Source organism: Ooceraea biroi, chromosome 7, assembly GCF_003672135.1.
Source record: "Ooceraea biroi isolate clonal line C1 chromosome 7, Obir_v5.4, whole genome shotgun sequence".
NCBI classification, from domain to species: domain Eukaryota; kingdom Metazoa; phylum Arthropoda; class Insecta; order Hymenoptera; family Formicidae; genus Ooceraea; species Ooceraea biroi.
Genome location: NC_039512.1, coordinates 10,345,871 through 10,362,073, shown reverse-complemented (window position 1 = coordinate 10,362,073; position 16,203 = coordinate 10,345,871). Strand labels below are relative to the sequence as shown.

The 16,203-nt window shown below is 40.1% G+C and overlaps 1 protein-coding gene across 1 annotated transcript in view; it reads left to right on the top strand.

Annotated features, from left to right (window-relative positions):
- Window positions 1-13,790, top strand: part of LOC105279887 (neuroligin-4, Y-linked) — a 204,133-nt gene extending 190,343 nt beyond the window's left edge. Inside the window, exons 11-14 of the mRNA XM_011339990.3 lie at window positions 9,127-9,460; window positions 10,755-11,018; window positions 11,296-11,455; window positions 12,765-13,790. Coding sequence (XP_011338292.1) covers window positions 9,127-9,460; window positions 10,755-11,018; window positions 11,296-11,455; window positions 12,765-12,914 — 908 coding nt within the window. The 3' untranslated portion in view covers window positions 12,915-13,790. The remainder of the gene's footprint in view (window positions 1-9,126; window positions 9,461-10,754; window positions 11,019-11,295; window positions 11,456-12,764) is intronic.
- Window positions 13,791-16,203: the final 2,413 nt, after the last annotated feature.

The following is a 16,203-nucleotide window of genomic DNA, read 5'->3' as shown; positions in this document are numbered from 1 at the left end:
CGTGAATATCGAAGAGGCAAGATCGAAGCGATCTAATTTGCGTCGCTTTGACCCATTGTCGTACGGTAACTATCAGATATGAGATTACCGGAGGCGTAGAAACGAACGGAACGAGGCAATTTAGACGAGGTTTTTTAGTTGGATTTAACTCGCATTTGCCATCGACAACAATCGATTACTCGGTACAACCTGGAATAATGAATCGAACGCTCAAGTAACTTCTCAAGCGATTTGGAAGCAGAAAAACGAAGAATCTTTTAATCCAAAACCGCAATTAATTGTAACTTAATCCGTATTGTAACTCAATTGTAATTTGTTCCGCATGGTCTATATAGACTTTATACTGAAATGGAATCAAAACTTCGATGGTGGATGAAATAATTTAACATCGCAACAAGACTTCTTTCTCCTACATTCGTAATTTGGATGTTCGTTATATTCTCGAAATGCATGTGCATATTGATCGCGTAGGTTCTTTGTAGGATTCAAAATAATGGAATTATTTTGTCGGAAACATCGCTGGTAATAATTACAAACCGCACGCTTGGTGCTCACGCAGCATTTGCTGGAATTATTGTTGGACTCGCCATTAACCGAGATGCGAAATTGCGGAACCATGTATGATGTCCGTTGAATCAACGATGAGATGGATAAGAGTAACTGTACCCTTTGACTGTCATTCTACATCAAATTCTATATTACTCCTTTGTCCTTCTAAATCCATCCGTTATCGTTTTCCATATTTCTGTGTACTAATTTTCTGCGGTGCTTTTATGTATGTTTAATTTGTGTGTGTATATTGAATTTTTACGTGTTATGTGTATTAACTATTACGTTTATTGAATTTTCTGACATTTTTCGATAAAATAAAATATTACACGATATGAATGACGGATATTCGTTTCATTTTTAAATTGTAGGGCATTTAAAATCTTAATGAAGATCGAAATTCCTATTTCACCGAGCACGTTGGAGTAAATATTAAATATTAGATACCCTGAGCACTGAATACTAGGTAATCTAGATACTAGATGCTGCGGATACTTGGTACTTTGGATATTAGTTATCGGAAAGTGTATACTGTATCTTAGATATTAGATACTAGAACCGGATATCTGAACATGTGAATTTGCATACTTCTGAATTCTGAAATAACGGATATTGCAAATATCTTATTAGTTATCTAGTATAATAATCTCTATTTTTAATTAAATAATCTATCTCTGCATCAAATATAATTCACATATAATTCAATAGTTACAACATTGTATATATACCATAATATAATTCACCTAATAGATACAATATTGTTAATACAATGTAATAATAATAGTCACAACATGTTGAAGCCTGCAAATAATTACCCAGCTATCTGTTAATTAATATTAAAACGTGTAATAGTATTACATTACAAGCCGATTCGACTTGACACGAAGTTAAGCGTGTTAAAATGCGATGTATAACTGCATTCATAAATCAGTTTGTAATGTGAGCATCTTTAGCAAGCAAGTATCTTTGTATGCGCTCGCCTTTAATTTGCAAAAATGCAACCCTAACTACGCCTTGGGAACACTAATTCGTAGTTCTTTCGACGAACTTGGCTCCGTGTTTCCGTAATTGGAAGCTTGCTTTTCTTAGCAGTTTGCGCGACTGCATGCTCGTAGCTCTTCCTAATGCGCCAGTTCCCTTTTGCAGTAAACATTATAGCGACGAATTACAACCGGTTTCCCGAGCCAAAATAGACTTGCGCACTTTGATCTAGTTGTTTACTACATTTTTAACCGGATTAATAGGAAATAGTAGCTTTCCACAATCATCTTGTCGGGTCATTAAGCAATTCCAAAATCGCTTAATACTGAAATCGTAAAGCAATATTCTGTGAAAACAAATGTTTTAATACTTTTAGGTCGAAGTAAATTGAGAGTGAACAAATAATGATTTTATTGCTATTTATCGTTTATCAAAAAGACAAAACTGTTGAAAAAAAAACCGTAGAAATTATTCATGAGAAATTAACAAGAAACGTAAACTTCACAGAAATCTAAAATATAACTTACTTCAATATTTAAATTTCATAAAACGCCGTTTTATTGAACGTAATTTTGTTAATGTTGTTTGCAGCAGTATCCATAAAAATATCGATATATACTCTTCAAGTATCTTATGTAACTTAAAGCCACTTATATGTGCCACAATTCGCTATAAATCAAAGGACAACGTAGAAGAATCCGCGGTAATATCGAATGTGATTCTCTCTGATTTATATGTGTACACGCGAGAGAGGATCAAAGAAGGGGGTTTCGTCCCTCTCAAGATCGACGCTTATAAATCCGTCACGACAAAAGAGAGGCGTCCTGAAAATGAGAATATACGAGCGAGTGCCGACGAGATTGGAGCTCGTCCTACGAGATTGAAGCTACCCTTTGTGATCCTGACCACTTCAAAACAACACTTGCGGTGAAGTGAACAGGAACACCCAACGAGGGATGAAGAAAAAGAGAAACGGGCAAAACACGCAAATTTTCGTTTTCAAAGTGACGTTACGTTGAAAAACTTTTGGTGCAACGAACGTTGACGATTATGTCCTTTCTTTGCTCATACATGCAATTAGAATAGAATAAACGCGTAATTGCGCGAATAAGGATGGCGCTTTTTCATTAAATTATGGATTAATTGTTATGCAGTAGTAATTAATACTGATATATTCCCGGAAAATTGCCGAAACAGGGAATAAATAAAAGTTTGCTGCGCACACATCGCCAGTTGGCGAACGAAGTCAGCCGTGATCCAGCACCATATCGAAATTCTTTCGTTCACTTCCTCGTGCAATCATCCGACGGAAATTCCGCGGAATTCGCTACATCCGGTTGGACGAGCACGAACCAGAGACTCGAAATTCAAAAGCCGTCAATCCCACGAATGCTGCAAAATTCAACGAATTATATTGAGCAATCTTGCATGAATGCATCTAAGCGATCCGCCGAGATAACAATACGAGAATCTCATCTAATTTACGTTTAACTCAGAGTTACATGAAATTAACTGCAATTACAATCAACTTGATTACATTTGAACGTTAAGCGAACACAAGTACATATCCTCCTAACCACGTGAAATTCCCGAATTGATTACGTGATTTGATATATGAAATGAGATTGATATACATCGCGCATCACTTCCTCGCTTCCGATCGCAGTGCAGCCACAACTTCCGGCGATGGCGGGCAACGCATACGCTGCAGGACGTTCCGCCCCAAAAAAGGGGTGCAAACTAGTCGTTTCCGTTGAGATTGGCTTTCGGCAGGGGTTGTAAACAGATAAAGTAATTAACACCGGTCCTCTTCACACCACTCCGTTACTATCGTCGTACTCTACGGCCGGGTAAGGGAGGGGTAATATACAGGCGGGGGCGGCAAGAGGGTGAGAGGTAGGGGCGAGCTACATTTAGGATAATTGCTAGTGCATCTCGCGAAAGGCCGCTTCAAACGTAAAAACGGTCATTCCGCTCGGTCGTGCAAAAACGCGTGCGAATTCGCAAATCGATCACACAGATACGTATACACAGAGGCGGGCGCGCACGCTCGCGCGCTTATATTCACACCGGGGCGTTCAGCATCGTCTACTTCGCCCCGGAATTGGAATGCTACACGAAGCGTATATATGCGCCGATGAAAATATGCGGGGGATCAGTTTAGTTACAGTCTGTTAATTAAGGATTCTCACCCGGGCAGTGATGTAAAATCTCGTCTCGCGTCTGGCCTAATGTGCCTGTTTGGCAAATAAGAGAAAGTTGTGATTTAGCGGAAGCGAAATAAAGTACATTGTCGATAGACATAAGATACGTTAAAATCTATATCGCGCAAAAGGGCGCTATGTTTTTAAGATTTTTCAAAATGAAATATTACTTGCATTTCTAATTTTATGACACACTTTAATGAATTATAATTTTAATTAAGATATTTTAATAATTATAAATATAGGTTGTGATAAATATAGATTGTGTTTCGTTATTCACTGCCAGTATTCATTCTATCTTTGTTGAATATTTGGTGAAAAAAGAACAGAACAATTTTGTCAGTATTAGGAAAATAAATAATAGAACGCCCTACATTGTACACATGAAGACGTTAAATAATTCTACAATCAAGAACTAGAAGTAAGACTAAAGTCAATTTGAACCATTGCTTGAATATTCGCTTATTAACAATTAACAAAAATAATTAGCTGAAATTGTCACAAAACAATATTTTCAAACGCATAAATTGACAGATACATCATAATGAATGTAAAAGGATCCGAGGATCCGTGATGTAACCCCGATTAATTGAATAGCAATTAGCAGCGACATCGTGCGGAATCCAGCACGTTGACCCTTTAACGCCCTTCGTCATTCCAATTTGCGCTCTCACAGCTTCTCACGCTGTTCCCGCAGTTAGCTCCTAAGGTCTCCTGGGTGTCTCACGTAGAAACCCTTCGTCAATGGCACTGACATAGTCTGCAAACGGATATGAAGACGAAATTTGAATAACATGTTTACGCGTCGCCCGTTGCCGTCTCCGAACTAATGGCCTCCGTCGACTTCTGAAGTCACCGGAAAATTTCGTACTTCGAGCTGTAGAAGCGGAAAATGTACTTGCATGTTTCTTGGAAGAAGCTTAACGATGCACTAGCGTTTCCAGCAAGGAATTATGGAGATTGCAGGCATGTTGTTTATCTGTGCATGTTAAATATAATCTGCATTATGACATAAAATGAAGGCTACGAGAGGTATAATGATTTTCGGAAAATATATTTTATCTCTGAAAGCTACATCAAGAACTAGTGCAGCTAAGTAAAATTTTATTTAAATGTTTATGTATCGCATTATTATTATTAATCTCTACACAAAATCCTGATTTGGAGGATTTTAAGAGAAGATAAAAATTAATACGATAATATTACGTAATAAAATTAATGAAAGTAGAAATGTAATAAAATTAATATAATATATACAAACAAAACAAATCACATTAATTAAAAAATTAACGGAATTAAAATTACATTAAGGGATAACGATATCGATGTAAATTCTTCTCCCAATGATTTACTTAATAGTATCGTAAAAAAGGAAAAATATCATCAAAAATTGCCAAAAAATCTAAGATCGGTTCTACCAGCATGTGCTAAATAACGAGGAACTCTTTCCGCGGTAGCAAGCGCCAGCAGGATATAGGAAAGATTTTCTTCGGAGGTGGGGCTCGCATGTGCAGGAAATGGGATTCCTTGTCGACGACAGAAGCGTGATCGGTATATCGAATTCGGTGGTGTAGCCTCCGATTACAAGGATGCGAACGTGCCTGTCGAGAAGTTTCACCCACGAAGGGAGGATAGGAGGAGCAGAGAGGATGAATGCGGTTGAAGAAAGTTGGAGAATGGCACACCCGGTGAGAGGGGAAAAGGGTGCGGGGAAGCGAGAAAATACGTCGTGGTGCTAACAGGCCGCTTAATGGATTAGGAAGAAGTAAACATCATAAAGGAGAAGAAATTAACGAGAAGTTGGCAACCGATAATCCTCCTACTATCCTTCATCCCTTTCCGGTTATTCCTAGTTTTGTTATATAGATATTCAGATTTCCTGTTCCGAATATTCCGCGCCCAGCGAAAACAATTACCTGATTAGTCAGCTTTCATTATGCGAGAGAAACGGCTTGTCCGAATTACGTTAATGGCGAGAATAAACCGGCGGTTAAATTTCGTGCATATTTCGGCACGTATATCTAAAAGGATAAAATGAGTTTTCAAAGTTTTTAAAAATCGTGAAATGTTTTTAGAATTTAAATGCTTTAAAAAAGAGAAATATTCTGAGAACAGACAAAGGATTGCACGTGCATTCCATGTAAGATTTATTAGATAATAAAATCTATCAGAAAAAAAGAATACAGAAATTATCAGAAAATTTATAAAAACTTGTTTTATATATAATTTTCACATTACTGAATCTAAAAATTAACTTAAATTTACTAAACATTTAAAAGGGATAAAATCCTGGGATATTATCCAAGTTACATAATTATCTTGCTAGACGAAATTACGAGATATCTTGATACTCGAAAATGCGGGTGTGGAAATGGATTCCAAGTTCGCAGACCGCAAATTCGCGAGACAATAGACAGACCCGCTTAATAAAATATCACGAGCAGAGTGAGGACCGCCGAATAGTTTCGTGAATTTTAACGCCGTCAAGAAAGACTCGACGGCTTCATTCATCTGTCCATTTATCCAGCATATAATAAGAACTGCAAAATAGACGAGGCAAGAGACACGCTCACACAGTTGTCGATCGTAAAATAATCATCGCCCGCGGGCAGCGGTGATGCGTCTGCTGGAGATATCGCCTTTCTCGGGGAATTTTGCGGAACAAATGAGAACGGAAGGCCGCTGGCGCGAGGGATGCTGGGGGTGAGAGGCAGTATCGCTACGTGGGTGCAGGGGTAACTGTAGCAGATAGTGGGAGATAAGTCGTGTAAAAGGTACGGGGAATCTACGAGGATACGCGAGACGAGTGCGGGGAGAGAAGTTAAGAGAGGATGGAAGGGAAAGGAGGTGAGCGATAGGGAAGCTCCATGAGGGAAATATAGCGGAAGGGGTGACGCCGCTGCCACGAGAGATAGCGGAGACGTAGGTGGGCGCTGAAAAAGATCGAGAGACGAATTTACCGCGCGCGGAGGGGAGGCTACCGGAGACGGGGGTAAGTTGAGAAATAGTCGCGAAAGAATTTCTTATTAGATTGAAAATTGAAATAAACTCACGGTGACGTCGGTTGCATCGATTCTTGGAGCCTCCGCTGTATCCTGTACCCTGATCGTTCGAATCGGGTCACTGGAAGACAGATATCCTGGCCAGGATAGCTACTGGAAACGTGACCCGCATCACGGTACAGCTTATTTTTACAAGCAAGCTTTTAACAATTTTCGTGACGTTATTGAATAGAATCCTAGGATTATTGTATTTGAAGAAGCAGGAACAATGAGGCGTTAAACTTCCGGAAATCCAGAAATTAAAATCTAAAGATGGATGGTTCCAAGAGTTTCAGAAGAAGATAATTTATTAATTAAAAAGATAGTTCTTTTCAGATAAATAGAAATCTAATAAAATAGTGATTTAATTTCTAAAATTAAAACTTTATAATGTTTTAGGAAAGTCTTATACAGTTTTTTATAAAGAAATCCTATGGAGAGAAACTTGACATTTTTAATTTATTAAACCTAAATCGCGAAGAAACACACGTCCATAAACTATCAAACTAATGTTCGATAAATACCGTAGTTTGAGCGAAAATGTCAACAGCAACGTCAAAGGATTCCTGATGAAACAATATACTATCTATAGCATATATAAATCGGCTTTCAGATAAATCTTTACGTTAGCCAGTGCTCGTGATTGAACTAAATATAATACGCACCATAAGAAACCTTCATTGGAAAACACTTCGCCGGCAGACGCGATCATGAGAAAAGTTCGTAAAAGTTTATCGAGGAAAACTGCTGAGAAGAAGAGAAATCTTAAGTAGCATTTGTATTATATCTCCAAAAAAAAGATGCATATACACGCAAGATCTTTCTCTCTATACTTTTATCCTTCAAAATTGCTGTTCTTATCGTACAAAGTCCGTATATCACAGAAAATGCAAGAGTACAAAACCCGAGAGTATAAAACCCGGTTAAATGTACTGCATAAACGATTATCTGGGTGAATGTGCGCGGAAGCCATTATTCCCAGACGTCACACGTAATCACGATTCATGCGTAATCACCGTTTCCCCGACTGGTATCACGAGGCCGCGCTTGCCGACTCCGTTTGACCGGCGAACGAAGGGATAATAATATTCTACCGATGCAGAGGAATTTTTTTGTCCCTCCACCCCTGCGGGAACCGTATTTCCGTTCTGTAATCGAACGAGCCTCGCGATACCATGCGCCCAGTGCCGTATCCTTTTCAAAGGATCCGTGAATATTAAACGAGCTGCCGCGAACCGTGAATCAAAGCGGGCTCCTTTGAAGGAGTCTGCGCGCGATTCGGCGCGCTCCAGAGAATTTTGCGTCTCTTACGGAAGGGAGACGGCAAAACAAGCGTTGCGCCGGTTGGAATCAGCGAAATAGACGCATAAGCAAATAAACTGTATATGAGATTCAGCACGGCGGGCATATGATATTCCTTTGGCTGTTCGCACACGCATCAGCGAGCTCCGCTGGAATCGGTGCTCCTGCAGCCTGATTCCCGTTGATGGACAAGTTGAAAGAGTGAAATAAGTCATGACGGAAAGGAGTAAGCGACACTCTCGCGTACGACTCGGAAAGCGCTGAAAGCCTACGGAAATGCTCGAAAAAGCTGTCCTCTGTCGGAATTCTTCAGAAAGGATTCCTTCTCGGTCCGCGACTTGAAACGCGATTTGCCAATGTCGTGCTAGTTGCATGCCCCATCGCATTGTAACAAGATCCCCGCGAATCTGGAGATGCACAGCTATATTCAAGCTATCGGAAACAGATTATCGTGCAAAACTCGAGACCGCAGATTGCCTGGGATGTGATATTCAGCTTGTCACTGATACGACATTTCATTGGCGTCTACTCTTACACTCCTTGACGTATTTCTTTGCCATGGTGTACGTATGTATACTATAATATAATACGCGTAGAATATTTTCTAAATTATACGCGCGCTTACATTTAGAATCATGTAACTGCTTAATTTATGCAAATCACACTTGCAATGAAACATGTATTCATATTTATGTGCATATCATGTGAACTGTAGGTGTACGCATTTAATTTTTCTCTCTCACCGCTCTAGAAAAGTTATTTAAAATTGAAATAAATATATTCTCGCCTTTCTGTGATTTAGAAACGTTAAAGTCTTCGAAACGTCACATCATAAAACAATTGTCCTTAATAGTATGAAAATAAAGCGAGAATTTTCGAAAAGAAGACCAAGATCTGTGCATAATTAATATAAAAACATCAATTATAATTTAATCTAATTTAAACGCTATCATTCTTTAACAACTCTTTATACAGTTAATCCCTTGACTGTAAAATAATAGTTTTCGATTTTTGTCCTGATGCTTAAAACAAACAAATTATCGTTGCAGGAATGAAACCGAAGATGAAGAATCACTACAGGGCGCATCAGCTCTCGGTATGGCTGCGCCTCGTCCCAGAGTTGCACCGTGCCGGGATGGAAGATGTCGATTCCAGGCACAACCTGTTCCGCAGTCATAGCGATCCCAGCTTGTACGACGGCTTCGTAAGGCCGGATCCTCTCAGCAGGATCAGCGAGGAGTTCAAGAGGAAGAACTTCAGCACGGATCCGCCGACCACGACGGACTACAGCATCACGACATGCGTCAGCCTTATCCAGAGCACCAATCTCCAGAACGTCCATAACGCTAGCACTGACACTTTAGCCAGTTTGGACGCAGCTGGGTAATTATCATCTTCCTTCGAGCGCGAAAATCGCTTCGAATTTCCAGCGATCTCCGCTGGAAGATCCGTTTGCCGTTCTGAGGACGATCCGTTTAAAGATATTGGTATCGTTGCATTATGAGAGTTTTGCTTATCAATTTGACTTTAGGCGTATCGACTTTACCCCCGATTTTACTCGAGATATTCGAGATTTCACTTTAGATCTCACTTTAGGTATCCTAGATTTTTACTACGTATAGATTTTCCTTCAGATACGTCGGTTATGTATCGGAGCTACGAGAATACGATGCCGCGATGAGTTTCCGTTTTTTTTTTTTTTTCATATTTTTGTGCCTTCTCTTTGTTCTTTAAACTTTCGATCTTCCGCATGATACACACATATAAGATGCAAATTTTATTTCGCGAAAAATCCGCATGCATTAATAAACCAATCGTTAAACCGAGCGTTAAACCGATTGAATTCAACTATCGACTAACTGTCTGAAATTGCACTGCAATTAAAAAATGATTGCAATGAATAAATCTTGCGAGCGAATCAATTGTACGAATTATCCTTTGCAAGATATATCCGTTACGATGATTTCTTAATTGCAGTGAAATTGTAAACGACATACGTTTTCGTAAAACATATAAGACGGACCGCGCAGCGAACGGAAATAAACGGCAGCTGTGCGAGAAGACTCGAATCTTTTCTGCAGCTTCTGCAGCGTGTTTCCGTAGAGAACTAGATCGTCGGTTCGAACAGAATACGAGCGGAACAGCTGTGTATGGCAACGGCTCCATTGAACCGTCGGCGAAACACACCTGATATCGCGTGATAACTGACTCAACAGAATACAATAATATACTGTCGTGGAAAACTGTCAACGAAAATCTTACATGTGTGTACATTACGGACTTCTACGGTATCTCCCCCACAGAATTTTGTTTCCGTAAAAGTGGTACAGGCAAAACGTTCTCTTGATGCTTCACCATCGGCGAAAGGTCATGCTACATGAATATTCTCGATGCAACGTGTGTACGCGATAGCCGGGATAACCACATCTCTAAGCGGAGAACTCCACACGTCATCGTAGTACCGATAAAATTTAAAAAAACGAATATTTCATGTGTACGCAAGTAAAAGAGAAAAAAATCTCTTCATATATTTGAGAGAGTTAAAATTCGTATTTTTAAGAAAAATATAAGTTCTGAAATTTGATAAAATTTTTAATCTTGTTGTACTGCCTATGTGAGGTACATCGCGCAGCTTTCTCGGCGTCGAGATATCGATTAAAATTCTTTACATGTGCAGTTATGCGGCGTATTCGACGGCTTTGAGCGTGACAATCGCGATCGGCTGCAGCTTGCTGATCTTGAACGTCCTGATATTTGCGGGCGTCTATTATCAGAGGGATAAAACGCGGCTCGAGGTGAAGAGCCTTCAGCAGCAACAGATGTTGAATCAACAATGCGGTCCTCGCGGTTTCACTGAGCTGAAACAACCGCCGCCTCCGCACTCTCATTACGCCGGTGGAGGCCAAGTGATCGTCGACGTTGAGAATGAAATGTTGAGAAGGTATCGAAACGTTATTTCCGTTCCTTATTTATCTGATACTTGACGTAACATTGATTGTATACTTACGTATCGCTGATGATGAAACAATGGAATATTGGAAATGCAAAGATATATTGGAGAGCTGTGCTGTTCTCTGATGCGCTTGCTAAACAAGGAACAAGAATACACGGATAATAATGACACAAAGCTTTAATTAATTTGGGGGGAATTTTATTAATATTGTTTGGCTGTAGTTATGTTTTTGCAGCAAAATTTTCAAACGCTTCTGTTGTTACAGAAATGTAATGAAAGGACCGCCCGGCGATTCTAACGCTCCTTTCCAAGGCCAAGGAACTCATACACTGCCTCATCAACATCATTACCAAAAACAGCATCAGCAGCAGCACGCAACTCTTCCTCGAACTTCAGTCATTCAAGACATAAACACGCAAACTCAAGTAAGTAGCCTTCAGTCCATTTTTATAATTCATAATTAAAATAACTATAATTATTGCATAATTAGAAAATAATAAAATAACCCTGGCACGGGGTGATATTTTTCGCAACGAAATAATATTAATTAATGATTCCACCTAATTAATAGTTTCGTTCTGCAATAGGAAATCGAGAAGAGCTGCGTTTTTAAGTCTAACGTATCTGTTGGCGCGTAGTTGTTGATTCCTAAAGCGAGAAATTGCATTTTAAGTCCAACAAATTTGTTGGCGTTCAGTTAATGAATTAAAAATCAGTCAGACCATCAGACATCGCGATTTAAAACTTTGCATTTAAATAATAAAATATTCGTAATTTTTCACATGCACGCAAGTGTACTAAATGGTTGCAATGATATGATGTAATTGTCATCCTGATATTTTTCTGCTGATAAAAATTTCAAACATGCAGATAGACACGGTTTGTCCAAGCTCTGATGCAACTGACATTTAAAACTTTTTCCTGTAGCACCTCTTGATGACTGATTGCGTTATGAAGCTTGACATTTCACCTATGACCATCCAAAATTTCAAGGCACTAGTACATCTGCGTCATTAGTTTTGACGTCAAATGTGACCTTATTGACGCTCGTTGAAAAAACACGCTTCGTACCTCAAACGTTAACGAAGGATCATAAAGATGCCAGAGTGGAGCACTGCAAAGATGGAATACAGTAACCGCTTCAAAAAAACTTTTTAATTACTTCCAACGACGCAAAAGGAGTGCATTTTGAATAAAAAAATGAAAATAAATTAATAATTGACGTCTTGTGTTTTTTTGGTACAAGTCGCACCAGAGCCTGGACAGATCGTGTATTCACACAAAAAATACGGCGCGTAACAAGAAGAAATAATTTTCTGTAACATCATGATTGATTTTGTTAGTGCTATAGTTTACGTGCACACGTACACTTTTTTCTAATAAAGCGCATCGCTGGAAAGTCCCCCTCGAACTTTTCTCCAGAAATTTAGAAATTTAGTATCCGGGTAAGGCATAACATAATCGGAATTATGATCGTAAAGTAGGCAACACCGCCGTGTTGCCCCGCGCATATTTTATCCGTCCGCTTTAGAAACTCCGGGGGAAACTTTTTTAATGGAATTACGAATTAAACTTCTAAAAGCCTCCGCGCCTCTCGTTTTCCTCGATAAAACTTCCTTTTTATGCGGAAATGTCGGCGATGTGTATCGACTGTAAATACTTTATTATCGATCTCCTAAAAATGAGACTTTGTATTCCGGATTTCTCAAGACCTAATCGCCCTCCATTTTTCAGGGTCCTCCGAACGGGTCCATCCACTTGACGGTTCCGCGGGCACCCCCGCCACCCAGGGCGAAGAGTCCACCGGAGAATCAGCCACTTCTGCAAAGCGCAACGGTGTCGAGTCGCGTGTCACAGGCGACGATGAGCGAGATGCGAGTGTGATGCTTGGACCCCCCTCCGAAGCCAGTCGTCCCAGATGTCCTCACGGCATCGACCTTGCTATAGGTGGCTCGCCGCGGATCTGCTCAAGTAGCCCTGAAGGGCTGCTATCGGCTCCTGAAATGAGCCGACGCAGATTATCCCGGGGAACGTGAGCTCCGGACGAACGGAGGGGGGTGCTGGAGAAGAGTTCCTCACTGCTGAGGGGTGGTCGAGCCGAGATTGCGTCTACCGAGTACGAAAGAGAGAGAGGAATGGGAGAAACGCCGAAATTGTATAAATCAGAAATTAAATAAAGATATGTAGATTTTTAATCATTTAAAATTCGCAAATACAAACTCTCAAAACACGTTTCTGCGAAACGAAACGGAAATCACTTGTGCACAATCAAAACAGTTAATAAAACAGTATCTAGAAATTTTTTGAGGAAATATATATGTCGACGAAAAACTTTTTAATTTTAGAAACCAAACTGTAATGAACTATAACTGCAACAATAATTGTAATGAACAAAAAGAAAGCAGAATAGAAGAGCCGTTCCGTTTGAAGCTCTCGATTTGCAATAATCGGTAGACGCGTCGGAACGTTCACGAGGTCAAGCAGCAAGAAAGGAAAACGGCGAATCTCAGGACAGTCGTCCTGAGTCAATCGAAACTTCAATCAAATTTTCGCGCAAAGGAATCAAACGTGACGCATTCCGCTAGTTAGTCGATAACAAAAGAATCTCTAATCGTTAAAGGCGAATGAAGGAAAGAATATGGTGGACGGCTCAATATGAATCGATGCTCGGCGATGAAGACACATGTGTAAAAAAGAAATACTAGCCACTACGATGTTAGATGTTCCTTGTACATAATACGAATTTATACCGTAAGGGGAGAGAGAGAGAGAGAGAGAGAGAGAGAAAGAGAGAGAGACGCCAAAGTTTGCTACTTTTTAAGGGAACTGTATCCGCCATCACGCGTATCATTTTGGTAGTCCGTTTTTCGGTTGGTGTGTCGATATTCTCCCGTGTCGCAGCACGTCGTATGAATGTGGAATGGACATTTCTTCGGAGCGTAACGAGCGACCTTGCTCGACGATGACGACGGCTCTATGAGTTCTCGAAACTTTTAGAACGTCTTCGAGCTTTCATTTCCGCAGAATTTCCAAGTAAACTCCAAGATCCTTTAATTCTGTACTCGTTTATTTATTGTCGTACGTTCTTTATTCGTTTCCAAGATCCTTTCCTCGGAAAGCTCTTTTCACGTCGACCACTTCCCTTCAAAGTTCCGCTGTTTTACACCGCGCTATGTGAGTTGAGACCACGCGGGAGCAATGTCGCTCATTATCGTTGCTCCAGTTACCACGACTGCCATGCACGTGGCTCCATTACGGACGTATGTATTGTGCACGTATGAATTATGATATACATACGCACATAGTATGATCTTCGTACCCTTTCCATGTACGCGTGTCTATGCATATGTGTTTTATATATATATACATATTATATATATATAAAGGGTGATCGAACAGTATCTCGAATTGTCCTCTCTCTTTGCGATTGTCTTTATTTCTTCATTTCTTTTTTCGACGGTCTTTTGACGGACTTGTAGTAAGTACGAAGTGAAATTACACGCGCATGACGACGACATAAGTGTTTTCCCTCGTAACTTCACACTTCTTGTATCACTTTGCTGGATTCATCAAAATTTCATGGTGCGGTCATCCTTGTCATACAGGGTGTCTGACATAAGGCGAAAAACCTCTCGCCCACAGGTAGATCTCGTCAACCTGAAGTAAAAAGTCCTGTACCATTTTGCAAACAACCACGTAAAATTTCGAGTAATTAAGTAAAGAAAGTTCGCTAATTCAGCGGACGCGATCGGCAGCGAGGGAAGTAGGCATGAATGACGCAAAAAACGGCTAGCCGCGCGCGCGACGCGAGCGTATTTCTTAGAACGCGATAGCAGCGAGTATCGGATTACAGCGGCAGGCGAGACGACGCGTGGACAACACTTTCTCGGCAACACGAGCACGTGAATGAGACGCTGAGAAATTATTGTCCACGCGTTGTAAGAAATACGTTCGCGTCGCGCGCGCGTCTAGCCGTTTTTTTACGTCATTCATGCCTACTTCCCTCGCTGCCGATCGCGTCCGCTGAATTAGCGAACTTTCTTTATTTATTACTCGAAATTTTACGTGGTCGTTTGCAAAATGATACAGGACTTTTTAATTCAGTTTAACGCGATCTGCCTGTGGGCGAGAGGTTTTTCGCCTTATGTCAGACACCCTGCATAGAACTCGAACGTGTCATACTTGACGAAACTGCAGTTTCCCCCGCAGACTGTTATCCTTGTCGCAAACGACACCACAGGGCCATCCAGAGTGGTTAGTCATGTGATGTCGAGTCTCCAAAATTCGATTTTTATCGGATACACGCGTGGTACTTGATTATCTCTTTTCCTTTTTTACAAATATACATATATATATAGGTGTAAAATAAAGACTAACGTGAATCTGTTATGTAACACACTGCCACAAGACTACAGAAATGAATAAAGAGAGCTCACGAGCTGCGATTCTTTACATCTTTCAAGAAGTAATGGCTCTAAAAGTTCTGTAAAGTTTCTACTAAATTATTAAGCGTGTATTTATATAAATATATTCATTGATTCATTAAATCTGTGTATGTACCAATGCAAAATGCAATTTAAAAGTTAACTTGCCGACTATAAGACAAAAGTTTATTTTGATGATGAAACATTTTTACCAATAAAATGATAAACCATCAAAGATGAAAAGAATCGAGCGTTATCGAAATCCCCTTTGCAAAAATCGATTCATCGATAGATCAATAGGAAAGTCAAAGTTTTGTACATACGCACCTTTGCTAAACGTGATATCAAAGGGCGCATCTTGCTTGCTTTTTGCGCAGAACGGCGATCGCGGCCACGAAGTGGCTTAGTTAGCTCCTGGAATCCTTGAATCTTTGGGTCCTCGTAATCAAAGGGTCTTACCGTCCTAGAAGGAACTTGTACTTTTGTAATCGAACGAGAGAGCTCGCAGCTCTGGAAAAATCTGAAATTGGATACTCTTGCGTGACCGATACTCTTGCTCATAAAAGACAGGAATTGCAGAGAGGATGCTAAGATGCAAAAATTTCCTGGAGCCGTGACATCTCACAGAAACAATGGCGAACCGATCCAAGCGCGCGTCCGAAATTGGACTTTTGACACACAAAAAAATGTAAAAAAAAGCAGAAAAGGGAAAAAAGATGATGCCATCTCTCGCCGAACGTGAATTTTAG